The sequence below is a fragment of the Glycine soja genome, chromosome 12 (genome assembly GCF_004193775.1).
Source record: "Glycine soja cultivar W05 chromosome 12, ASM419377v2, whole genome shotgun sequence".
Classification (NCBI taxonomy): Eukaryota; Viridiplantae; Streptophyta; class Magnoliopsida; order Fabales; family Fabaceae; genus Glycine; species Glycine soja.
This window is the reverse complement of record NC_041013.1, coordinates 17,384,468-17,412,347: the sequence shown is the minus strand read 5'-3', so window position 1 is coordinate 17,412,347 and position 27,880 is coordinate 17,384,468. Positions and strand designations below refer to the sequence as shown.

Sequence of the window (27,880 nt, the reverse complement as noted above, 5' to 3'; positions counted from 1 at the left end):
GGCAAAATAATGACCTACACCATATATTAGTAGAATGCAGCAGTATACAAATTTGTCAAGGTTGAAAACAAACTTTGTTGATTTAGGTGAAGATTGAACTTTAAACTAGATTACTTATGGGGTTGTAATACTATAATATACGGGTGTTTCACAGGACATTCATATAATTATGTACTTTACTTAAGTTTCAAACGTTTTATAATTATTTATGTTTTAATGTTTGTACTACAAAGTCATTTAACTAATCAGGATTTAGGGTCACTAATCCCTAATTAGTGATTAGGGTTGCTAGACAACCTCGGGTCTAAGGTCACGTGACTAATTAAGGTTTAGGTTTACTATCCTATGTAGGGTTAATGGTTACTTGATGCAAGGTATTTAGAAAAATGAATCCTTCTATCATCAATCTCTTCTATAAATAGACATGGAGTAGCAAGGTGTAGTGGGATGGTATGCACATACCCAAATTGTCGCACAACCTTCTCTCGTAACAGACGTATCTGGAAAATTAAGACATTAGTTGAAACTCTCTAATGCATGGTGGTCACCATAGGGAATCCAACACATGGCATCAGACATCAATCTATCTAGACGCTTAAGATACATCGACACTGGAAATGCTTTCCTAGACTTCCAATGACAAGCATGTGGTTTCCTCTCATCATAATCTCCAGCAGCAATAGCATAAGCAACTAAAGGAAAATGCTCGTAGATCCAACATTGTACATATTTTAAAAACAACAAAACAATACTCAATAAAAACTAAAGAACTAAAAATAAATTAAAAACAAAATTTTAAATTATGTGTAAAAGTGTGATATATCCTACAAGTTGCCAGACATTGCTCTTTGATGCATCATTCAAATTGTCATATAGATGGACCAGTACAGCAGCTCCCCCCATGTAGCTTCCAGTCTGTGTCAGGTCATGAAATGCGTCCAAGAATACCACATGCATGTGTGTGACACTCTTGTTAGCAAAAAGTGTGCTACCTTGCAGATGCAACAAATATGCTTGAGCTGCCACAGTCCACTATGCTACGTCACATTTGCTTCGATATATGTCTCGCAGTCAGGAAAAATGAACATGTGGGTTTTGGGTTGTGGTATTATATCGTCTCATCTCTTGCCTCTTCGAAACTCCAAGCAATTCAACTAAGAGGAAGACGACATCGTCCACATGAAGAGCCTCAAAGTTATGAAAGGCACCTGTAATGGTCAAATGTAGCAACAATGTCACATCATCTAGGGTGATAGTATCCTCTCCTACCGACAGCTGGAAACTACTAGTTTCCTTATGCCACCTCTCTGCAAAAGTAGACACAAGTCCCCGTTCACCAATGTCCAACGAACATGTGATCAAAGGACTTAATCCTGTGACAACCACTAAGCCTTCAATCTCAGGTGAAGGCCTACCAAATTTCTTTACCTTCCTTACATGGGAGGACAACTTCAATTCAGGATGTTCCTGAAAATAAAAAAAATAAATCATTTGAATAATAATAAAAAATACATATGAAAATATTATTAATTTCAAAATATAACTACCTCTCCATTCCAAATTGTCACAACCACATGGTGAACATAGTCCATCAAAAATGATGTGTTGTGAGGCCCGCCTCCACATCACTAACTAGATCATCAGTAGGTGCCTCTTGAGGCTACTCATGGACCTCTTCAGCAGCATGATCCACATGCTCAACATCCTCAGTAGCAAGTGCAGCTTCTTGTTGCCTATGCGTAGATGTTATGGGCCTTTATGCTGGGGGCCTTCATCAGCATCATGACTTACTTCTCCATCTAAAGCTCTTCCTATAACCCTGCCTAAAGCTCAACCCAAACCTCTAGTTCTAACCATAATCTGCACATTAAAAGCATGATTAAATTCTTTTAGACTACACATTACTAATTGATGTTCACTTAAATATATGATAAAAATCCTACGAAAATTTCTCAAATTTCCAATAAATGAATATATTTTTACACTACCAAATATTATTTATATATTTATTTATTACTATTATTGTCAAAAAAATTATATCACAACATCAATAAATTTGTACAATACATACCTATAAAAATTAACTATCAATTATATTTAAATATTTTACAAATAAATATTTCAAATTTCAAATATAATTTAATTTCTTAAACAAAAAAAATCAATTTCTTTTTTTGGAATTAATTAATTATTAAAAACAAACTTAATTAAAAAAAATTATATAAATACATATTAAAAAATCCAATAATTTGTTTTCATAAAATAAATTTTATTACATGTGAATTATTAAATTATTTTTTAAAAATAAGTTATTTTATTATTAAATAATTATTTTTTAAAAAACATACAGATTCGCAATTCGTGTGGCTTATACAGATTGCCCCAATGCCCCCCCAATCCTTGCAACAAACGCACAAACGCAATGAATAGAAACTTACGACAACCAAAGAAGATGAAGACGGCGATGTTGGCGAACACTGGTGGCATGAAAGACGATGACATGGGGAGAAGGAGAAACGAAGAAGGAAGATGATGGAGGTGCCACATACGGACGAAATGAGAAAGAGGGAGGATGGGTTTTTTAAATTTGAAGTGACGAGCACTTTATCCACTTCAAAGTAATTGTTGGGTGTACCAACAATTCTGTTGGTGCCCAAAGCAAATCTCCAACAAGTTGTCAACTTTAATTTTGAAATCCTGAAAATCTAACCTTTTCCTTTCTTATGCACTCTTGAGAATAGACAACAAAAATATGTGTACATGTCATTTAGCAATTAAAAAATAACAAGATCTTAAACCGTAAGTCATATTATCTATTTGATTTAGTTGAACTTTGTAGGAGTACTATGTATTTGTTTTTAAGATCATTTCCACATTAGTGCTTTTTGTTGTATCCAGGTTATGCATTATTTTAGTCTTTGTGGCCTACATACTGAGTAACCTTTTTGAATTCATGACTTTGGTATCTCTAGTACCACTTAATTAATATTATCATTATTTGCTGATAAAAAAAGGTAAATTACACTTGCACCCGTGTGTTTTTTGAAAATTGTATCTGACACTCTTCTTTTTTTTTTTTTGTATCCTACAAAAATCCCTTGATTGTTTAGTTCACGTCACGTCTAGACCCTTGCTCCTAAACACCATTTAATAATTTATCAGAAAGTAGGCACATGTTGATCACATGACTTTTAATGAAAAATCATGTCTAAAATACCCTCGAGTAAATTACACTCAGATCCCCTATGTTTTTTCCAAATTGCACCCGACACCCCTCCTCTTTTGCACCCTACAAAAAAAACTCCTTAAGAGCATGGGAAAATAAAAGTCATGTGAGATTTCTTCACTAGATTCCTCTTGGAGGAGACACTTACCTCCTTACACTCTTTCTTAACCATTAATGGTTGTCCTTATTCTTGGGGTTAGATTTCTTCACTAGATTCTTCCGCTTTTGCTTCTTCACTTTCACTTGAGGAAGGTGAAGTAGTAGCCTTATCTTGGCTACTATAAATGTCTTGACCCCTCATAATCATGGGTTTCTTGGTGGGGCATTAAGAAGTAATGTGTCCTCTTCCAAGACATTTAAAGCACTTTATGGAGCTAGGCTTCTCTTGCATACTAGCCTTAAGGGGTTGCTTTTCTATTGTCTTCCCCTTATCATCTTTGGGCTTAGAAGGTGTCACCCCTAAGATGCCTTGCCCTTGGTCTTTCTTTGGATAAGAGTGAAAGCCATAAGATTTTGAAGTAGACTTCCTTTTAAGTTGTTGTTCTACCCTTATTTCCCAATCTAACTTAGCCTCTACATTGTCCTTCCCATGGAAGTATGGGAGGTTAATGTTAGCCTCTTGAGGCTTTCTTTCCTTTTCTCTCCTATGGGAGTGAGGTCCAAGATGTGACCTATGTCTTCCTTCACAATAGTCACGAAGTTCTTCACTTAGGCTCTTGCAAGAGTTATGACTACTATACGAGGCATGTTTTTCTTTTCATAACTCTTTTAGTATTTTCCTTCTTTCTTCTTCCCTTATTTTCTCTTTTTCATCTTGATTTATTTCTTCCATTCTTTTTTTTTCCTTTTTCTTTTCTCTCTTGTTTTTCTTTCCATAATTTAAGGCATCTCAACTCATCTAATATCTTATACAAGGGGTCCTTAGGAGTAGAACCCTTGCCATTAATAATAGATGAAGAATGCAGACTCATGTTGGTTTCTAAGTTATGGTTTTTTCTTGTTGGGGGTTTGAAAACAAAAGGTAAAAGAAACTATGGTTGAAACTAGCCAAAATAAACACTAAAAGAGATGTGAAAGATAAGGTAAAAACTAATTGGTAAAAGGCAAGCTATCTAGGCGGATTGACAATGGAAGGTAAAGGAAATAAGCTATGAAAGTAAGCAAGAAATGTAAACTAGGTGAATCCTAAGAGTGTTTGGATGACCACATTTAAGGTTCCCAACAAAACACTCACAATCCTAAGGTAAAATTGTCTAAAATTATTACACACAAATGGAAGTAGGGTGACCTATTGGAGGCTCCCAACTTACTTCCAATGAAAGGTCTTCTTGTTACAAAATTTGAAAGCAATGAAGGTAAGTAAATTGTCAATTACAAAATTACAAAAAGGTCCTCAATTTTGGTGGTTTTCTCTCTTTGGTGATTCACTCAATTTGGAGTGCTTCTTAGTCCAATAGCTTTTAAGGTGGTTTCTCCCTTGCTTCTTGACTCAAATTCTTCAAGGGATGGCACCAATCCTCTTTTCCAATTCCCTATATGGCAACTCACAAACAAGGAAACAAAGAGACAAGCAATAACCAAATACCAAAAAAAATTAAATGAAAGCTAAACCAATGGAGTTTTAACAAGACAATTTTTCAAGGATTATTCAACAATTAATGCAATGAAAAGGACATAGAAGCAAGCTAGGACTCAAAGAGAGACTTAGAATGGCACTAGAGTAGAGTAAAAAAACTATAAAAAAAAACTCAACAAACCTCTAGCTTTGACACTTGTTTTCACACTAATTTTCAATTGAAATTTCAGAACTAAGATTGGTATAAAATAGGCACCAATTATAGAATAAATTTATAGCAAAAACAACAAGCACACTTCCCTTTCACCTTTTTTTTCCTGAATACTAATTTTTCCGCCAATTTGTGTGATTTTTCATATTTTTTCCTTTTATCCAAATCACATGGTTCTTTTTTATAACTTTTTTTCCAGATGTCTAGAAAATTCAATAAACATTTTAGCTAAAAATTCATAGTGACCAATTCTCAGCAATTTTTAGAAGTTCGTATGTTCAAGCTGTCAACACCAGCGATTTCAGAGTTTGAATTTTTTTTAAGCATGGTATATTGATTGCATTGGGCTTACTTTCAACCTTCCTATGTGTGTTGAACTCACTAGGCTTGTTTACCACAATTTTAGGAGTTCAATATTCACGTAGGATCAACATTTCAGCCAGCAATTCAATCACCAAAACTCAAATTCACAATAGACACAACCATAAGGAAACCTAAAAGTTCAAGAAAAGGTTCACAATCAAAGACTCTCTAAGAATTTTGCTTGAACATGTTAAGGACTAATTAACATGCAAGATTTGACTCAAATCAACTAATAGGCTAAAAGAATTTCATACACTCATGAACAAATGAGTTAGACAAAGAAACAAGAATATTAAAATACAGCACAACATAAGAAATCTTATGTGACAAGTTTCATGACTAGACATGACTTCTATGAAAAAACTACAATAGGTGAACAAGTCACTCTAGATTTTTGAGGTTTTATTCTACTTTAATGGCATATAAAAAAATTAATCTGTTTAAAATGTGATGCTATTTTTCTTTCTAGGGAAAAAAGCCAATATATGCCGTTGTAGATTCCTTTCTCTACAAACTTTATCACTATGTGTGGGACGACCTTAGTCAGAAATTTTATGTTAGTCTTTTTTTGGTAAGACAATTCCCGGAGAATAGGCCTACCATGACCATAGTTTTTCCTCAAACTGCTCTCGTACGTATTCACTTTTTATGGCTTATTATGGATGATATGTTTCTACCCTTCCCGTTCTGCACTCCTACAGAATATCTCAAAAACATTAAAAGGGATTGTTACAAAAAAAAAAAAAAACATAAGAACGGATTGGAAGTGATTTAAATGTATTAATATGCAATATTCTATCATAGAAGGAGATAGAAAATAGATTGTGTGAACTCAATTTATTTAATATCTAGGGAGTTGAAACTCGGATCATTAAATCCATGAGAATGTTAAAAAGCCATTGGGATTCAATTTTGCTGTTTAGGTAGACTACACTATAAGAGTGCTTCACAGTATTGAAGTATTTCCAATTTTCAATATATAAAAGAGATATATATAGAGAAGAGCTGCCATGATTTTAGTGACAAAAATACCATGGTTGAGTAATTTACCAGCAATTATCCTTTGGACTCTGTATACGACAAAAATGCATAACAAAAGTATCCCAGTACTTGCAGCAACTGTGGTGGCCGTTATTATCGATCGTCACGCTTTTGTTGTGTAGAGCCTCTTCATTGTTGATGTAGATCAAACAAACAATAAACATGAAATTTAATCTCCGATTTAAAGAATGGTCTTGGGTTTTCCAAAATAGTAAGGGTTACAGAAGTATTAAGGAAAAAGATTAATAAAAGATCTTTGCCCGCCAGTTTGAAACTCTTTCATGTCAATTAGTTCAACAAACCAAAAAACACATCCACTACCTCCTTTTATGTATGAATTGGTATAAGCCATGAAGAGAAATTAATCAAGCAATTTATTCTGCATTCATCTTAATCAATATTCTCATCCAGCCAAGTTTGTGTAGTATCTGGTATTTTCAGGTCTGCATAACCCATCTTTGTAGTTGTCTTTGCAGGTTAACGGTTTATTGCGGACGCATCCTTGACTTGATTCTTGTGGTGACTTTGGATTGAATCCTTTTAAACATTGGCATACTCTAGAGTCTGTAATGCTACAATTACCGTAGGCTCCACATAGCCCATAAATATCACAGTAGTCACCCGGGGTAGTTATATAAATCTTTCCAATTTGGTTTGTCCTCTTCCATTCATGGTTTCGGAAACTGGAATTGATTATTTTGATTCTCACGGTTCTGAATTATTCTTGAGGGTATACGAGTAGAACATGTCATCCTTATTGGAAACGTGCTTCAATTCGTATAACCAATTTGAGTTTTGATTTGATACGCCACTAAAATGAAGTTCATTCCATGGTCCGATGCGGTAGAACTTTTGTGTTCCGTTCATCAGATAAAACTCTGGATAATTGTAGAGCATCAGATCCCAAGAAAAATCTCCTGGGGATGGATTATCTGGACTCCTCCAAGACGTTATTTTCTGTTCCATACCGGTTCGGAGGTCCCATCCCAACTTCATCCCTGTCAAAAGTGTATCAGAAGGATAGTCAAAGCTTTGCCACACGTACGCATCTGGGTCTGTTTCTTCCTCATTTCTTACCACAAAATTGCCATTGTCCAAGAGCTCTGCCACTGGATTTTGTGCTTGTTTTTTTATTGCTTGTTGACCAAATTAAACCACAGAATCATTTTGTCTGAGTTCAAGATTTCATGTCCTGGGGAATGTTTAAGATGCCTGAGGAATCGTTGATCGGGTTTGCGCCGTTTGCAACCCAAACAACTCTATCAGTAGGAATATTTTTATACCAAATCCCCAGGTAACGTTTGTTGGAATTTCCAGGGATGAAGAAACCAAGCTCAATCACTCCAGTGGTGGACTCTAAGGTCTTGCCGTCACTGATAGACTATTACACATGGAGGATAGCTGCGGAAATTTTTAGAGAAGGAACAAACATGTAACCAACAATAATCTAGACGAAAAATTTCCCATTGAATGACAGGTTATTTGGACACAGATAATATGGATTCAGCCAAGTGTATCATACTTCATAAACGCATAATACAAGATGTTCCTTCGCACTTAGTCAACCCACACACGCGTTTAGTAACACATGATTTTTCTTTGGTATATTTTTTTTTTCAGTTAATATAATTTTAGTCGTTCAAAAATTGTATAATTTTGCTTTAGGTTCCTAATAACTTTTGTATTGAGTCATGATTTTTCTTGAATTTTTTGTAATTTGTTCCTAAAATTCCGTTGGGTCGTTTAAGTGGTCCCCCAAATACTTTCAAAACTTTTTATCCCTTAAATATGTTTGGATTTTTCTTTTGATCCCTCAAATTTTATTACCACAACCACTAGATGACGTGCAAATTTAACATAGTGCCAGTGTAATGACAAGGAGCACCACATCAGCCATGTTCCAGCCAATCACTACTTGACTGGTGACAAAATTTTCACTATTTTGTAGAATCTCTCACTACTGTTTGATTGGAGTTATATCGGACGTAATAGAACAGCAGAATTTAAAATTTTCTCTAGGTTGACGGTAGGAATACAATGACATTATTTTCGTAGCATTTGATAGACAATTAAAGTCTTTACTCCATTGCTGTACTTGTATATTCAAAGTTTCTATTAATTTTTTAAAAGTAAGACCCACCCACGTTATATCACTACTTGTGGACTTGTCAAAATTCTCGGGTTCATTGCTAAAACACCAAGATATGAGTAGAATGATAGACAAGTATTTTCAACCGTGGTTTAAAAATAACTATTACCTTCTGTAGTTCCAATCTAAAGCAAACTTTTCTACATCATCTTTGAGAACTATAGGATGATTGCATAAAGTTCTTTCACCATGTTCTTCGATCATGCAAAAACAAAATGAAGTTCCTAGTTAAATTTACGTTTAGTTTCCATAATCCATACTGCACTTGCAATTCTAAGTTATTTAAATCTGTTCGATCTTTTTTGCTCACTCAATCAACGGTTCCTAATGAAGTTTAATTCATAGCCACTGGATCACGAAGAAAAAACACAATGTCCCCATCTCTTAAAACCAAACTACTGGCACGTTTTTTTTCTTGGAGAGGGACTGGGGTGAGGTACAAATCTGATCATTTATTTAAGGTTTGATATATGATGTTTTATTATTATTTTGTTTTGGTACATTAAATTTATAATGCCTCATTTTTTTATGTTTAAAAAATATTTTAATTTGATCTTTTTTGTTAATTTTTGGTTAAAAATATTAGTGTTCTGTTAATTTTTTTATTTTAAAATAATCAATTTAAAATATTAACTGCTAAAAATTATCATTATTTTTATTTTATTGTTAAAATTAAAAACCACTGGAAAAAAAAACATCTCCCTTTCTCTTCAACACCTTCAAATCCTCAGGTCACCAAGAACCCAAAACAGTACCACGCATCAACCAGAACACAACTAAACTCCAAAGTAAATGCACATGTTTTTTCTTCCACTCACCAAAGTCCAAATCAACCTCGAATTTCAGCCTTGGCATGCTTTCCGTGCTTTCTGTTGTTAAGTCTAGGCGGTTTATTGATCACTGGTAACCTGTTATATATATCTTAGATTTTGATGATTACAATAGTGTACATTATTAATGATTATTAATGGACTAATATGTTAATGTTAAATGAACAAAACCTACTTCCTAAACGAACTCATTTATTATTAAATCACGTTCTACGATTCTAATAAGTATGCGTTCACTAAAAAAAATATAATTTTGTTAAAATACGTCAAAGAAGACAAACATATTAACAAAAAAATAATACAAAGTTTGAAATTTGAATATACAAGTACAACTAAATGGAGTAAAGACTTTGATTTCTATCATCTATCATATACTAAAAATTAATGTCACTGTATTCGTACTGTCAGATAAGCTATAAATTATAAATCATAGGTTATTATAAAGTCAGGCACGATCCTAATCAATCTATACATGACACGTTGCAAAATAGCCCCGTTCAGCATATATACAAAAGCTATGAAAAGTAAAATATTTTAGCACCCGTGATGTGTTGACTGACTTAAACATGAAGACAGTAAAATGATTTTTTTCCATGGGTAAGCTACTTTGCATGTATAAATAAAATTATTAAAAAATGCGTATTTAGTCTTCATATCTTTAATCAAATGTGATCAAAGTTTTTATTTTTCTTTATAAAATGAGTCTTTAAATCTAAAAAAAATGTAGATTTAGTCTTCTTTTTTTAAAAAAAATATCATAGTTTACAAAATTAGGACCGACTAAATTAACATATTTTTTAGTTTACGAACTAAATTAATTTATTTAAAATATAAGAATCTTGACGTAGGTACATTTGACTAAGTGGAAACGAGGAACAGTCTCGGCTCATCTTGTATTGTGCGCGCTTATAGATAATGGCACGGTTAGCTGAATCAGTATCAGTAGTATCCAATGGAAATTTTTTCTGTCGTGATTTTTATTGTTTCTTATATGCTCGTTCCATCTCTCAAAATTTCCGCAGCTACCCTCGATGTGTCACAGTATGTCACAGACGGTGAGACCTTGGTGTCCAACAGTGGAGTTTTTGAGCTTGGTTTTTTCAGCCCGGGAAAATCCACAAAGCGTTACCTGGGGATTTGGTATAAAAATATTACTAGTGATAGAGCTGTTTGGGTTGCAAACCGGGAAAACCCTATCAATGATTCCTCAGGCATCTTAACATTCAGCACCACAGGCAATCTTGAGCTCAGACAAAATGACTCCGTTGTTTGGTCTACTAACTATAAAAAACAAGCACAGAATCCAGTAGCAGAGCTCTTAGACACTGGAAATTTTGTGGTAAGAAATGAGGGAGACACAGATCCAGAAACGTACTCGTGGCAAAGCTTTGACTATCCTTCAGATACACTTTTGCCCGGAATGAAGTTGGGATGGGACCTCAGAACCGGTCTGGAACGCAAACTAACGTCTTGGAAGAGTCCTGATGATCCATCTGCTGGAGATTTCTCTTGGGGTCTAATGCTCCATAATTATCCTGAGTTTTATCTGATGATTGGAACACACAAGTACTACCGCACTGGACCATGGAATGGACTTCATTTCAGTGGATCATCAAACCGAACTCTAAATCCGCTGTATGAGTTCAAGTATGTCACTACAAATGATCTCATTTACGCCTCCAATAAGGTTGAGATGTTCTACTCGTTTAGCCTCAAGAATAGTTCTATCGTCATGATAGTCAACATAAATGAAACCCTATCTCAAATCCAAACCCAAGTATGGTCGGAGGACGGGCAAATATGGGTGATTTATGAAACTACCCCAGGAGATTACTGTGATGTGTATGCCGTCTGTGGACCCAACGCAAATTGCAGGATTACAGAACCACCTGTTTGCCAATGTTTAAAAGGATTCAAACCAAAGCCACCACAAGAATGGATCCCCTCAATGGATTGGAGTCAAGGATGTGTCCGACCTAAACCATTAAGCTGCGAAGAAATCGACTACATGGATCACTTTGTTAAATATGTAGGACTTAAGGTACCAGATACTACATATACTTGGCTGGATGAGAATATTAATTTAGAGGAATGCAGAATTAAATGCTTCAATAATTGCTCTTGCATGGCCTTTTCTAATTCAGACATAAGAGGAGGAGGTAGTGGTTGTGTCCTTTGGTTTGGCGATCTAATTGACATCAGACAGTATCCAACTGGCGAGCAAGATCTATATATCCGGATGCCTGCTATGGAGTCCAGTAAAGAATTTATTAGAAATCTTTTTCCTCAATACTTCCATAATTATTTTGTAGCAAAATACAAGATAATTGTTTAAATCTGAGAATTAATTTCATGCTTTTATGTTTGATCATAGTCAACCAACAAGAACATGGACACAACAGCGTGAAGATAATAATTGCTACAACAATTGCTGGAATCAGTGGGATACTTTCATTTTGCATTTTTGTCATATACAGAGTCCGAAGGAGCATTGCTGGTAAACTGTTCACCCATATTCCTGCCACTAAAGTCATGACAGTTCCTTTATATATATGGGTTGGAGAATTTAAGGCCAGGTGGCATTTTAACATTGCAATGAATCTCATGGGTTGAATAAAAGGAGTCTGAACTCGCTACAAATTAATGAAATTGAGTTCACACAATATGTTTGATGTTTTCGTCTCTAATTGAATATTGTATATTTCTATATTTAAAACCAGTTCTAACCCGTTCTAACTTATCATAATATCATTGAATGCTCAAGTAATTTGTTCCGCTGTCCAGATAAGTTCAAGACAAAAGAGAACATCGAGAGACAGCTAAAAGATCTGGATCTGCCATTGTTTGATCTGCTGACAATCACTACTGCCACTTACAATTTCTCGTCAAATAGTAAAATTGGACATGGTGCTTTTGGACCTGTATACAAGGTAATTTAAAATTTAAGCACCTATCACAAAAACGAAATTGCTTTGAAAACATCTACTCATATTAATCCAATCACACAGGGAAAATTGGCCGATGGACAAGAAATTGCTGTGAAGAGACTTTCAAGCAGTTCTGGGCAAGGAATAACGGAGTTCGTAACAGAAGTAAAATTGATTGCAAAGCTTCAACACCGAAATCTTGTAAAGCTTCTTGGTTTTTGCATTAAACGACAAGAAAAAATACTAGTATATGAATACATGGTTAATGGAAGCCTAGACTCCTTTATTTTTGGTACGTAATATGAAGAATGCTTTCATAATTCGATTAAGTGGACTTGCATGTTTGTTTGTTTGTTTTGCTTTTTAATTCCAGTCACAATTAGCGGCTCTTTAATCTTGAATATCTTATATTGAATGAATAGCTTGCTTTGTAAAATCACAGATAAAATAAAGGGTAAATTTCTGGATTGGCCTCGACGCTTCCACATAATATTTGGAATAGCTCGAGGACTTCTGTATCTTCATCAAGATTCTCGATTAAGGATTATCCATAGAGATCTCAAAGCAAGTAACGTTTTACTTGATGAAAAGTTAAATCCAAAAATATCAGATTTTGGAATGGCTAGAGCTTTTGGAGGAGACCAAACTGAAGGAAACACAAATAGAGTTGTTGGGACTTAGTGAGTGTTTGACTAACTATACTGCAGCACATTCATCAATATTTATTTATTCAAATTGTGTGATCTGAATTTTTTTTCTCTAATTTTTCTTCCAGTGGATACATGGCCCCAGAGTATGCTGTTGATGGGCTATTTTCAATCAAATCTGACGTTTTTAGCTTTGGTATTATGTTGTTGGAGATTATATGTGGTAACAAAAATAGAGCTCTCTGTCATGGAAACCAGACACTTAACCTTGTTGGTTATGTAAGCGCTCAAATAACTCATTGTTTATCTATGTTGAGTTTAAACATGTATAATTAACTCTTTCTTTCCTCCTTTATGCTCAGGCATGGACACTTTGGAAAGAGCAAAATGTTTTACTGTTGATTGACTCAAGCATAAAGGATTCGTGTGTCATTCCAGAAGTACTGCGATGCATCCATGTTAGTCTCTTGTGTGTGCAACAATACCCAGAGGATAGGCCATCTATGACCTTCGTAATTCAAATGTTAGGGAGTGAGACGGAACTGATGGAGCCAAAAGAGCCTGGTTTCTTTCCAAGGAGGATTTCAGATGAAGGAAATTTAAGCACAATTCCAAATCATATGTCTTCGAATGAAGAATTAACCATTACCTCGTTAAATGGCCGGTGAAAATTATTGAATCGTTTGAATATATTACACTTAAGCTCAATTTGCCTTGCAAGTACATTAAATAGTACCAAAGGATTTTGGTTTCAAACCTGTTCAGTTGTTTTGATGAATTTGGATAGTTACGTATAAAAATTTGGTCACAAAAGGTTTTAAAAGTGATATTATCTTTTTTCTTGGGAAAAAGACTGATTCATGTCGTGGTAGATGCTTCACTCTGCATTCTTCAAGCGGAGTCCATTACTACATGGGAGGACCTTCGCCACAAATTCTATGTTAGTCTCTTAATGGTGGGACAGTACTGAAAGAATAGACCTTCCATGACCTTAGTTTTTATTAATGTTAAGGAGTAAGGGTCTGTTTGGGTAATACAGTACATGCCATATAAAGTATAAAATAATTCATAAAATATAGCAATACATCTTAAAGTAATAGAATTTCCTTGTTATGAACCAAGCTCACTCACCTTTCAAGTTAGGAATAATAAAGTGCATGCCATATATGATTTACTTAATTTATTTCACAAACTGATTTTCAACGTTTATCTAATAAGGAAATGGCCATTTGGCTGGTTAAACTCTGATACGTGTGTTTTGTACGCAAACCCAATCCACTTGAAACATTTTCTGAAATGAAATCTGGTTCTTTAGGCTCAACCAATTCCATTTCCCTCCTAACATTAAAATCAGAGTCCATGGTAGGCCTATGATCTGGGTGCTGCTGCGCACACAAGAGACTAACATGCATGCAGCCGAATACCTCTGATACAACGTATGAGTCCCCCAAGTTGGAGTCAATCAATTCTAAAGCTCTGTACGCTTTCCACATTCTCCATGCCTGAATCACAAAATCAAAATTATTTGTTATGCTTCAATTTGGCATAAATAATATTTCTCTTGCCACGTATCACGTCCAACAATAAAAAGCCAAAGCTAAAGACATCAAATTTCACCTAAAACAACTCGTCGACAACTTATTCTGGTGCCATGTACCCACTACAACATTAGCTTAAGTTAGTAATCTATATGTAAAATAATAATAATATGGTAATTGATATATATTTAGAAACTTACAAATAGGCACTTTTGTTATGGTTCAAATTAGAATGGAGTGACTCAGCTAGATTCTGGAAGGGAACTGTTAGATTTCTGTTACGATGCTCTTGGATTTATATTCTGTTTCTTAGCTGATAGGAACGCAAGTGCCGATGCTTATATATCTCTGTAAATCCGTTGGAAGGGTAATGAGAAATTAAGTCTATTATTCGCCTCTTGTTTCCCTTTTCTTTAGGAGGCCCTCTGTCCTCAAAATCAGAGAATAAACCCACATCAATACGTGAACCCCTGAGCAACTCCACGAATTATGTGAAACTGCTGAGGTCAATCTAATAATTTACCTTTTGTCATCTGGTTTATTCAAAGCAAAGATGTCGGTCAACAATTACATATAGAAGCTAAATATGATGTTCATATATCATTGAAGTAATAAAATTCTAGTCCAACCAAATATAAACTTTTGTTTTCGATATTCAATACCAAAATTGAGGAAGTCTAGGCAGCTGTTGGCCATATTCATAAACAAGTATTTGTTCTTATCCCTGAACGCAACAACCAAGAAGCTTTACAAGATTTCGGTTTTGCAATTAGTTTTACTTCATTTATGAACTCAGTCCTTCCTTGACCCGAGAAGCCTGAAAGTCTCTTCACAGCTATTTGTTATCCATCAGCAAATTTTCCCTGTATCTATTGGTTACTAAATGCTATGCAGAATATTATTACTTGTCTTGTTGCTTTTCTCTTGTAATAATAATACTCAAATAGTAATGAATTACCCAATATACTTCGCAGCAAAAGGTAAACGTAGAAAGACAAAACTAACTACCTAATATACAGGTCCAAAACCACCTTCTCCAAGCTAATGTCCTCTGAGAAGTCATTTGAGGCAATATCAATTGCTTGCAGATTACACAACGAGAGATCCAGATCTTCCACTTCTTCTGGTGTTCTCTCTACCAAAATGGAGAAAATCCATAAGCAATATGATTTTATATTATTCATTTTAAGTTAAAATATAATTTTGACCCCTAATAAATACCTGATTATTGTGTTTGTTTTTTAATAAAAAAAAATTCTTTGTGTATAGTCCCTAGTAAAACAACAATTTTATTTTTTATACTTGATTTTTTTATTACATCATAAATTAGTAAATTTTATTTTTTCTCTCTAATAAATTTTATTCATTTGTTATTAGTCCATGTATTCGGGGACCAAAAATAAAATTATTTTATTAGAGATCCAAAACAAAATCAGTTCATTTAATAGGGATTAAAAAAATATCAAAAAACAAAAACAAAATTATTGTTTTAGTTAATTTGTTATTAGTCCATTTTATCATGAAAAAAACAAATTTATTAGAAAATAAACATAAAATTCATTAATATATGAAGTACCAAAAACATATTTTAATTTTAATTTGTATAATAAAAAGTTTATATAAACAAACACAGTCCTAGACTAGGCAAGAGAAGTTAATATTATATATTCAATTATATGTACAAAGATGCTATTTGTTATATATTCATTATTATGTGTTGATTATATAAAAAAAATGACGATTAACTGTGTTTTCATTTGAAATGTTTATATATATATATATATATATATATATATGCAACCATCTATTATGATTAAAATATAAAGTTTGTTTTTCATTATATATTCTCGTGTAATTATAGATTGTTATATGATTTGAAATTGCTGAGTTTTTTATAGGATTTAATTATCAATTTTGTTCCCGAATTATTAAAAGGTTAAATTTAATCCTCAAATTCCAAAAAAAAATAAATTAATTTGGTTTTTTCCATTAAATTGGTGATGATGGCATTAAGGTAAAAATTTTGGGGGTTTTATTTGTAAATAGAAGCCCCCAAAAACATCAGTTTTCCAACAAACCAATGTTGTGTTTGACGGACAACATCAATTTTTCTAAAATGTTATTTTTTATATTTTTTTTAATATTCTGTCTATTTTTGTAATTATCTTGATTGACCTGCAAATTGAAAAGTAGAACCAGACCATACAATTTTTATGAAGCAATTTAAATTTTGTTCATAATATATAATTGAATATTGACACTGAATTATAAGAAAAATAAAAGTCAATATATAAAATCATTTGTAACATAATGTAAATTAACATAATAACTACTCTACAATTCTAAAATTACTTAAACTCCTAGTGTTTGATTTTCACTTGATAATATATTGTCCATTTAATGTGAATTGTCTTCCTTTTCTCTGGTTCCAATGATCTTTAACCAGTAAAATATTGCATGATATAATAAAACATAAGTTAATATATAAATGTAAATAATAACAATTGTAAGAAACTAAATTAGTTTTGAAGTAAACAATTACCGTTTTCCATTTATCCTTGAAACCTCCTAGGACTATTGTTGACTCCCAATGCATTACGTAGCACCCGCACTCAGTATTTCCTTTTTGCTTATTATACTAAATTGAATAGGATAATTAGATATTCAAAGTTAAAGAAGCATAATAAAATTTAATTTTTTAGACATGAAACATTATGTAAATGACTTACTGTAACTACAATCCTTATAGCAATAACCTTGGATTTACATCCTTGATTGTCGTTGAATAAATTACTTACTTTAACTACAATCCATCTCGTAGTAACCTTGGATATACTTCATTAACTGTCGTTGAATCCCTACAAAGAACTGATTAATTAAAAGAAACATGCATGCGTATTATACAATCAAAATATTGATGTCAAATTGTAATCATAAATTAAATGTATTACCAAATACAACTGACCTATTAATAATTTATTTGAAGTAGTTGTCGGGCCTATTCTGCAAGGAACAAAACAGATGACAACATTGTCCTTAGCCAAAATGAGACCATTTGCCAATGTGCACTGCATTGGAGAATATTAAGTTATTATAAAGCATGCATGATTTAAATTGATTTGTTCAATTTAACTTACCCATTCAAGTAGGCTCCTAGGTACACATCTCTTTATGAATTATACATCCATTAATTTCTTAATATATTCTTCTAATTCAAATTGTGATTGCCAATATCTTTGTACAAACTATGGCTCGAGGAATCCATACACATCGGCATTTCCCGCTCGTATAGTTGTCTCAGTCCCTGTTAAAATATAGTAAATTATGCACGAATATAAAACAATTTGTTAGGTAATATACAATAATGTAAAGTGACTTACATAATCCCTAATTGTGTAACAAAGATGCTCAGACATTGACCATTGTGAGCTTTTTCAAAAAACTCTTCATGCTTTATGTACAATGAGAAGTTATCATTATAATCCCCAAACACGCTAGAATCCCACGACACCTGCAACGGCTTGAGAAAAAGTTGCGGGATGGTCAATGTCATCGGGTAGAGGGGATCAACGTTAGGATTTTACATATCTACAGGTTTCGACAGTCCTTTAACTACCTATTTATCCTACATAATTAATAAAAATTAAGCGAATGACAGTCAAAACTTGCTTTGTAACAAATCCTTTATTAGTAATTATGAAAAAAACACAAAATGAAATACCTATTCTGAAAAAGGCTTTACAAGATGTGTCGACCAAGCAAGGAAGTTGTTAAGTGTCTGTCCCATTAACCGAACCTCTTGAATGGGTATAGGAATGCAAGCATCAGCATCTCAAACTTTCTTAACGCTGACCTTCACTTGATCATCGCCCAAAGGAACATTGTGGGCAGTCATCGACCCTTCATAAACTCTTCCAAGAGCAATAAGTCGAGGAGGACTGCCATTGACATACAACTCACATTTGTCCGAGTCTCCCATTTTTGGGTCATGCCCTGAGGGATTGACACAACTTTCCTTTGTGCTAACACGAGTGGCAGAATAACTAACCTCAGCCTCAAGAGGTTGTGCGAGTTCCTGTGATTGTATCTGCGACTGCATCTAGCTGAAGAATATCATTAATTGTTAAGTCACTTTTTGTGTGATTGACTCTTCTAGCTGGTCTCTAATCTTTTGTGTCAGCTACTCTAGATCTTTAGCAGCCATAGATGAAGAGGTGTGGGAGCCCCTTGAAGCTAGTCCAAAGTAGTTTTTGATCGTGACACCGACTCTAGCATCACGAACACAACCAGGGTGCTCTAGTTGCCCAATAGCAACTGTTAGTACATCCTAACGTCCCTAGGCAACAAAGCTTCCCTGTAGGGTCTGCTCTTCCAAGGAATCCTGTAGTCAACAGATTAAACAAATTTGGTTTACACATCCAACAATTATTATAAAAATTGACCACTAACAAATGATAGTCACTTACAATCACACCTGTAATTTCCTATACTGCCTCCAACGTCATTTAACCTGATTTTTTTGTGCGGGTCATCATCCACTTCATGTGTCATCTAATGGGAGATGGAGGATAAATAACAGTGTTAGTGCTCCTGGATTGGGCTGCTTCTTCCAATTGTTTCTTTTGGTTCTCCTCCATCAACTTTTTTTCTTGAAAATCAAAATCCCCCATGAAACAACATGTGAGGGGTAGTGTTTTCTTTCTGAATGGCACGTGCCTTCTTTCGAACATCCTGTGACAATAACACACTCCTTACGTGAATTGTATTAAGTTAAGTTATGTGATAAATATATTTATAATGTATTTTGCTTGTGTTTGTTTATGTGTATTTTATTTAGAAATATGATAACTCACTCCTTACGTGTTATTTGTGTTTGAATCTTATGATGATCTTGAATCTTGTGTTCATGGGAGCAGATTACTGGGTGAATGACTTTAAAAAATCTCGTGTTAGAGGATATTGAGACACAATGCTCTGATAAAATGTGACATTAAGACATGAGTTTATGTTTTAATTGCATGATGTTCTAAACATGTATTTTACTTTAATTTATTATATTACTTAATTTGAGTTCTTTTGTAAACTTGAACGATTTTATTTTGAGTCAAAAATATTATTAATAAGTTTTAATTGATAGTGAAATGAATGTGATTCTTTTAATCATGTGAATTGGATTAAGTAATTTAAATAAAATTGGTTTAATTAAATTCTAAATTTTTAATATATTTTTCTTGATTATATGTATGCTGGGGTAAAGAATATTAAACAAAATCAAGATCAAACATTCCTATGGTGAACTCTAAGGTCTTGTCGTCACTGATTGACTGTGACACGCTGACGATAACTGCGGAAATTTTTAGAGAAGGAACAAACATGTAACCAACAATAATCAAGACGAAAAACATTTTCAGGTAAGTCAATCGTACTTCATAAACGCATATTATAGGATGTTCCTTCCCACTTAGTCAACCTACACACGCGTTTAGCAACACATGATTTTTCTTTGATATAATTTTTTTTCAGTTAATATATTTTTATTCGTTGAAAAATTGTCAAATTTTATCTTAGGTTCCTAATAATTTTTTTTATTGAGTCATGATTTTTCTTGAACTTTTTGTATTTTGTCCCTAAAATTCCGTTGGGCCATTTAAGTGGTCCCTCAAATACTTTCAATTTTTTTTATCCCTTAAATATGTTTGGATTTTTCTTTTGATATATCCCTCAAATTTTATTACCACAACCACTAGATGACGTGCAAATCTAACATAGTGCCAGTGTAATTAATGACAAGGAGCACCACATCAGCCATGTTCTAGCCAATCACCACATGACAAGTGACAATTTTCTCTATCTTGTAGAATCTCTCTACTGTTTGATTGGAATCATATCTAACGTAATAGTACAGCATAATTTAAACTTTTCTCTAGGGTTGACGGTAGGAATACAATGACATTATTTTCGTAGAGCATTTGATAGACAATCAAAGTCTTTACTCCATTGCCGTACCTGTATATTTAAACTTTCTATTAATTTTTTAAAAGTAAGACCCACCCACGTTATATCACTACTTGTGTACTAGTCAAAATTCTCGGGTTCATTTCTTAAACACCTAGATATGAGTAGAATGATAGACGAGTAATATTCTCAACCGTGGTTTAAAAATAACTCTTATCTTCTATGGTTCCAATCTAAAGCAAACTTTTCTACATCATCTTTGAGAACTATAGGATGTTTGCATAGAGTTCTTTCACCATGTTCTTCAATCATGCAAAAACAAATTGAAATTCCTAGTTAAATTTACGTTTAGTTTCCATAATCCATACTGCACTTACCGTATCTTGACTCCTTTTAAATTCTTCAGGACTTTTCTCAACTGTTTATGCCAATTCTAAGTTATTTAAATCTGTTATTTTTTGTCACTCAATCAACCGTTCCTAATAAAGCTTAATTCATAGCCACTGGATCACGAAGCAAAAACACAATGTCCCATCTCTTAATACCAAACAATTGTCACGCACAATTTTACTCTTTTTTTTTTTTTGGAGGGGGGACTGGAGTGAGGTACAAATCCGATCATTTCTTTGAAGTTTAATTTTATTTTGGTGTATTTTGTTCTGTTACATTGAATTTAAAATGTCTTATTTTGATTTTTAATATTTTCAAAAATATTTTAATTTGATTTTCTTTTCTAATTTTTTGTTAAAAATATTAATGTTTTGTTAATTTTTTAATTTTAAAATAATGATGACTAAAAATTATCAATATTTTATATTATTTTAAAAATTAAAATCACGAAAAAAACATCTCCTCCCTTTCTCTTTCACACCTTCAAATCCTAGGTCACCAAAAACCCAAAACCGCACATTGCAATATTCATAACACGACTCAATTCCAAAGTAAATGCACATGTTTTTTTCTTCCACTCACCAAAGTCCAAATCAACCTCCAATTTCAGCGTTGGCGTGCTGGACAGAGTAACTACTGATGACCTGTCATATATTAAATTTAAATAATTACAAAAATATAAATTATTGATCAACTAATAAATTATTATTAAATAAATATAACTTATTTCATATATGAGCTCATTTATTATCAAATTACCTTCTATAACTCTAATAAGTATGTATTCACTCACAAATGAAAAATAATTTTATTAAGATATATCAAATAATAAACATATTTTACTAAAAAAATAATGCAAAATTTGAAGTTTGAATATACAAGTACAACTACGTGGAGTAAAAACTTTAATTTCTATCATCTATCATATACTAAAAATTAATGTCATTGTATTCGTACTGTCACATTAGCAATAAAATTTAAATCACAGGTTATTATAAAGTCCGGCACCTAATCAATCTATACATGACACATTGCAAAATGACCCGTTCAGCATACAAAAGCTATGAAAAGTAAAATATTTTAGCACCCGCGACGTGTTGACTTTGACTGACTTAAACATGGCTGATGTGGTTGATCAAGACAGTAACATAGTGTTTTTCCATGGGTAAGATACTTTGCAAGTATAAATTAAATTATAAAAAAATACGAATTTAGTCTTTATATTTTTAATCAAATGTGATCAAAGTTTTATTTTTTATATAAAATGTCTTTAAATCTAAAAAAAATGTAGATTTAGTCTTTCTTTTTTAAAAAATTATCATAGTTTAAAAAATTAGGAACGACTAAATTAACATATTTTTTCGTTTAAGAACTAAATTAATTTTTATAAAAATATAAGAATCTTGATGTAGGTACATTTGACTAAATGGGAACGAGGAACAGTCTCCGCTCATCTTGAATTGTGCACACTTATAGATGATGACACGGTTAGCTGAATCAGTATCAGTAGTATCCAATGGAAATTTTTTCTTTCTTGATTTTTATTGTTTCTTATATGCTCGTTCCATCTCTCAAAATTTCGGCAGCTACCCTCAGTGTGTCACAGTATGTCACAGACGGTGAGACCTTGGTGTCCAACAGTGGAGTTTTTGAGCTTGGTTTTTTCAGCCCGGGAAAATCCACAAAGCGTTACCTGGGGATTTGGTATAAAAATATTACTAGTGATAGAGCTGTTTGGGTTTTAAACCGGGAAAACCCTATCAATGATTCCTCAGGCATCTTAACATTGAGCACCACAGGCAATCTTGAGCTCAGACAAAATGACTCCGTTGTTTGGTCTGCTAACTATAAAGAAGAAGCACAGAATCCAGTAGCAGAGCTCTTAGACACTGGAAATTTTGTGGTAAGAAATGAGGGAGACACAGATCCAGAAACGTACTCGTGGCAAAGCTTTGACTATCCTTCAGATACACTTTTGCCCGGAATGAAGTTGGGATGGGACCTCAGAACCGGTCTGGAACGCAAACTAACGTCTTGGAAGAGTCCTGATGATCCATCTGCTGGAGATTTCTCTTGGGGTCTAATGCTCCATAATTATCCTGAGTTTTATCTGATGAATGGAACACACAAGTACTACCGCACTGGACCATGGAATGGACTTCATTTCAGTGGATCATCAAACCGAACTCTAAATCCGCTGTATGAGTTCAAGTATGTCACTACAAATGATCTCATTTACGCCTCCAATAAGGTTGAGATGTTCTACTCGTTTAGCCTCATCAAGAATAGTTCTATCGTCATGATAGTCAACATAAATGAAACCATGTCTGACATCCGAACCCAAGTATGGTCGGAGGTCAGGCAAAAGTTGCTGATTTATGAAACTACCCCAAGAGATTACTGTGATGTGTATGCAGTCTGTGGAGCCAACGCGAATTGCAGGATTACAGACGCGCCTGCTTGCAATTGTTTAGAAGGATTCAAACCAAAGTCACCACAAGAATGGAGCTCAATGGATTGGAGCCAAGGATGTGTCCGACCTAAACCATTAAGCTGCGAAGAAATCGACTACATGGATCACTTTGTTAAATATGTAGGACTTAAGGTACCAGATACTACATATACTTGGCTGGATGAGAATATTAATTTAGAGGAATGCAGACTTAAATGCTTCAATAATTGCTCTTGCATGGCCTTTGCTAATTCAGACATAAGAGGAGGAGGTAGTGGTTGTGTCCTTTGGTTTGGCGATCTAATTGACATCAGACAGTATCCAACTGGCGAGCAAGATCTATATATCCGGATGCCTGCTAAGGAGTCCAGTAAAGAATTTATTACAAATCTTTTTCCTCAATACTTCCATAATTATTTTGTAGCAAAATACAAGATAATTGTTTAGATCTGAGAATTAATTTCATGCTTTTATGTTTGATCATAGTCAACCAAGAAGAACATGGACACAACAGCGTGAAGATAATAATTGCTACAACAATTGCTGGAATCAGTGGGATACTTTCATTTTGCATTTTTGTCATATACAGAGTCCGAAGGAGCATTGCTGGTAAACTGTTCACCCATATTCCTGCCACTAAAGTCATGACAGTTCCTTTCTATATATATGGGTTGGAGAATTTAAGGCCAGGTGGCATTTTAACATTGCAATGAATCTCATGGGTTTAATAAAAGGAGTCTCAACTCGCTACAAATTAATGAAATTGAGTTCACACAATATGTTTGATGTTTTCGTCTCTAATTGAATATTGTATATTTCTATATTTAAAACTAGTTCTAACCCGTTCTAACTTATCATAATATCATTGAATGCTCAAGTAATTTGTTCCACTGTCCAGATAACTTCAAGACAAAAGAGAACATCGAGAGACAGCTAAAAGATCTGGATCTGCCATTGTTTGATCTGCTAACAATCACTGCTGCCACTTACAATTTCTCGTCAAATAGTAAAATTGGACATGGTGGTTTTGGACCTGTATACAAGGTAATTTAAAATTTAAGCACCTATCACAAAAACGAAATTGCTTTGAAAACATCTACTCATATTAATCCAATCACACAGGGAAAATTAGCCGATGGACAAGAAATTGCTGTGAAGAGACTTTCAAGCAGTTCTGGGCAAGGAATAACGGAGTTCGTAACAGAAGTAAAATTGATTGCAAAGCTTCAACACCGAAATCTTGTAAAGCTTCTTGGTTTTTGCATTAAACGACAAGAAAAAATACTAGTATATGAATACATGGTTAATGGAAGCCTAGACTCCTTTATTTTTGGTACGTAATATGAAGAATGATTTCATAATTCGATTAAGTGGACTTGCATGTTTGTTTGTTTGTTTTGCTTTTTAATTCCAGTCACAATTAGCGGCTCTTTAATCTTGAATATCTTATATTGAATGAATAGCTTGCTTTGTAAAAACACAGATAAAATAAAGGGTAAATTTCTGGATTGGCCTCGACGCTTCCACATAATATTTGGAATAGCTCGAGGACTTCTGTATCTTCATCAAGATTCTCGATTAAGGATTATCCATAGAGATCTCAAAGCAAGTAACGTTTTACTTGATGAAAAGTTAAATCCAAAAATATCAGATTTTGGAATGGCTAGAGCTTTTGGAGGAGACCAAACTGAAGGAAACACAAATAGAGTTGTTGGGACTTAGTGAGTGTTTGACTAACTATACTGCAGCACATTCATCAGTTTATTTATTTATTCAACTTGTGTGATCTGAATTTTTTTTTCTCTAATTTTTCTTCCAGTGGATACATGGCCCCAGAGTATGCTGTTGATGGGCTATTTTCAATCAAATCTGACGTTTTTAGCTTTGGTATTTTGTTGTTGGAGATTATATGTGGTAACAAAAATAGAGCTCTCTGTCATGGAAACCAGACACTTAACCTTGTTGGTTATGTAAGCGCTCAAATAACTCATTGTTTATCTATGTTGAGTTTAAACATGTATAATTAACTCTTTCTTTCCTCCTTTATGCTCAGGCATGGACACTTTGGAAAGAGCAAAATGTTTTACAGTTGATTGACTCAAGCATAAAGGACTCGTGTGTCATTCCAGAAGTACTGCGATGCATCCATGTTAGTCTCTTGTGTGTGCAACAATACCCAGAGGATAGGCCATCTATGACCTTGGTAATTCAAATGTTAGGGAGTGAGACGGACCTGATTGAGCCAAAAGAGCCTGGTTTCTTTCCAAGGAGGTTTTCAGATGAAGGAAATTTAAGCACAATTCCTAATCATATGTCTTCGAATGAAGAATTAACCATTACCTCGTTAAATGGCCGGTGAAAATTATTGAATCGTTTGAATGTATTACGCTTAAGCACAATTTGACTTGCAAGTACATTAAATAGTACCAAAGGATTTTGGTTTCAAACCTGTTCAGTTGTTTTGATGTATTTGGATAGTTACGTATAAAAATTTGGTTACAAAAGGTTTTAAAAGTGATATTATCTTTTTTCTTGGGAAAAAAAGACTGATTCATGTCATGGTAGATGCTTCACTCTCCATTCATCAAGCGCAGTCCATTACTACATGGGAGGACCATCGCCACAAATTCTATGTTAGTCTCTTAATGGTGCGACAGTACTGGAAGAATAGACCTTCCATGACCTTAGTTTTTATTAATGTTAAGGAGTAAGGGTCTGTTTGGGTAATACAGTACATGCCATATAAAGTATAAAATAATTCATAAAATATAGCAATACATCTTAAAGTAATAGAATTTCCTTGTTATGAACCAAGCTCACTCACCTTTCAAGTTAGGAATAATAAAGTGCATGTCATATATGATTTACTTAATTTATTTCACAAACTGATTTTCAACGTGGATCTAACAAGGAAATGGCCATTTGGCTGGTTAAACTCTGATACGTGTGATTTGTACGCAAACTCAATTCACTTGAAACATTTTCTGAAATGAAATCTGGTTCTTTAGGCTCAACCAATTCCATTTCACTCCTAACATTAAAATCAGAGTCCATGGTAGGCCTATGATCTGGGTGCTGCTGCGCACACAAGAGACTAACATGCATGCAGCCGAATACCTCTGATACAACGTATGAGTCCCCAATGTTGGAGTCAATCAATTCTAAAGCTCTGTATGCTTTCCGCATTCTCCATTCCTGTATCACAAAATCAAAATTATTTGTTATGCTTCAATTTGGCATAAATAATATTTGGCATCATAAATTGAAAATTGTTTTAAGTTCTTTCTTGACCAACAAGATTAAGAGCGGTATCTATGTAATAATACGTTTTATTTCTCTTGCCATGTATTACGTCCAACAATAAAAAGCCAAAGCTAAAGACATCAAATTTTACCTAAAACAACTCATCGACAACTTATTCAGGTGCCATGTACCCACTACAAAAACCCATTAGCTTAAGTTAGTAATCTATATGTAAAATAATAAGAATATGGTAATTGATATATATTTAGAAACTTACAAATAGGCACTTTTGTTATGGTTCAAATTAGAATGGAGTGACTCAGCTAGATTCTGGAAGGGAACTGTTAGATTTCTGTTACGATGCTCTTGGATTTATATTCTGTTTCTTAGCTAATAGGAACGCATGTGCCCATGCTTATATATCTCTGTAAATCCGTTGGAAGGTGTTACGAACAGCAATCCTGAACCGCAAGCTTCAAGGCCCAATGGAGATGGAAGCCCGAGAATGGCTTCAGGAAGGCCCAGGAGAGGGAGTAACATCCCTAGTTACTTGAGGGACTACGAGCTTCAAGTCTAAGAAGCTCTCGCAGGATTTGCAGAAGCAAGGATGGTGCTTGGGATACTCTAGAAGTTGAGGGGTACTTGTGTAATAAAGCTGTTAGGCCGTTAGGTTGTTAGGTTGTTACGCAACTAACGGAATGTATAAAAGCTGGGAATGAGCTTATGAAAGCATGATGAATAATACGTATAGTTTCTCTCCCTTAATCTCTCTCTCTCTTACTTCTTCTTCCTCGCGTAGCTAGGGCCGTTCGTGGAGGTCACCACTAACATTGGTGCTTTCATTGAATCCTCTCCGCCATGGCTGAAGCTACACGTTCGAAAACCAGCATGCGCTGGGAAGATGCATTCGCAAAGCTCTCCGTGTCCATGACTTCGAAGTTCGATGAACTTCTCAGTCGCATGAACCAGTTAGAAACTTCTCACGCCAACTCCCATGCTCCTCCGTCATTTGTTGCTGCTTCAACGGCGGCCACCTCCAACGCAGCTTATAGATTGAAGTTGGAGGTTCCGCGATTTGATGGATCAGATCCTGAAGGGTGGATATTCAAGGTGGCACAGTTCTTTGAGTATCACGCGATGCCGGAGCATGATCACCTGACGATAGCGTCCTTCTATATGGAAGGCCCGACTTTAGCATGGTTCCAATGGATGTATCGAAGTGACCAACTCTCCTTGTGGTCATCCTTTCTACATGCCATCCACGCAAGGTTCTCGTCTTCAGCTTATGAAGATCCTACAGGAGTCTTGTGCAAGCTAACACAGAGATCCATG

The 27,880-nt window shown here is 34.2% G+C and overlaps 1 protein-coding gene and 1 pseudogene across 1 annotated transcript; one reads left to right on the top strand and one right to left on the bottom strand.

The window, feature by feature from the left end:
• Positions 1-6,646: 6,646 nt before the first annotated feature.
• Positions 6,647-8,314, bottom strand: LOC114378834 (annotated as a pseudogene).
• Positions 8,315-10,320: 2,006 nt separating this feature from the next.
• Positions 10,321-25,664, top strand: LOC114378833. Its single transcript, XM_028337436.1, has 14 exons — positions 10,321-11,654; positions 11,771-11,893; positions 12,181-12,326; positions 12,405-12,615; positions 12,766-13,003; positions 13,099-13,249; positions 13,333-13,635; positions 22,364-23,675; positions 23,792-23,914; positions 24,204-24,349; positions 24,428-24,638; positions 24,789-25,026; positions 25,125-25,275; positions 25,359-25,664. Exons 1-14 carry the CDS (start codon positions 10,349-10,351, stop codon positions 25,662-25,664), a joined length of 4,965 nt encoding a protein of 1,654 aa, XP_028193237.1. The 5' UTR covers positions 10,321-10,348.
• The last annotated feature ends 2,216 nt before the right edge of the window (positions 25,665-27,880 follow it).

What these genes read in the sequence shown, in the direction of transcription:
- LOC114378833 (XM_028337436.1), top strand. Translation starts at nt 10,349, where the DNA reads ATGGAAATTTTTTCTGTCGTGATTTTTATTGTTTCTTATATGCTCGTT. An exon ending in AGTCCGAAGGAGCATTGCTG is followed by an intron (nt 11,894 to 12,180) that starts GTAAACTGTTCA and finishes TCCGCTGTCCAG; the next exon opens with ATAAGTTCAAGACAAAAGAG. An exon ending in CACTTAACCTTGTTGGTTAT is followed by an intron (nt 13,250 to 13,332) that starts GTAAGCGCTCAA and finishes CTTTATGCTCAG; the next exon opens with GCATGGACACTTTGGAAAGA.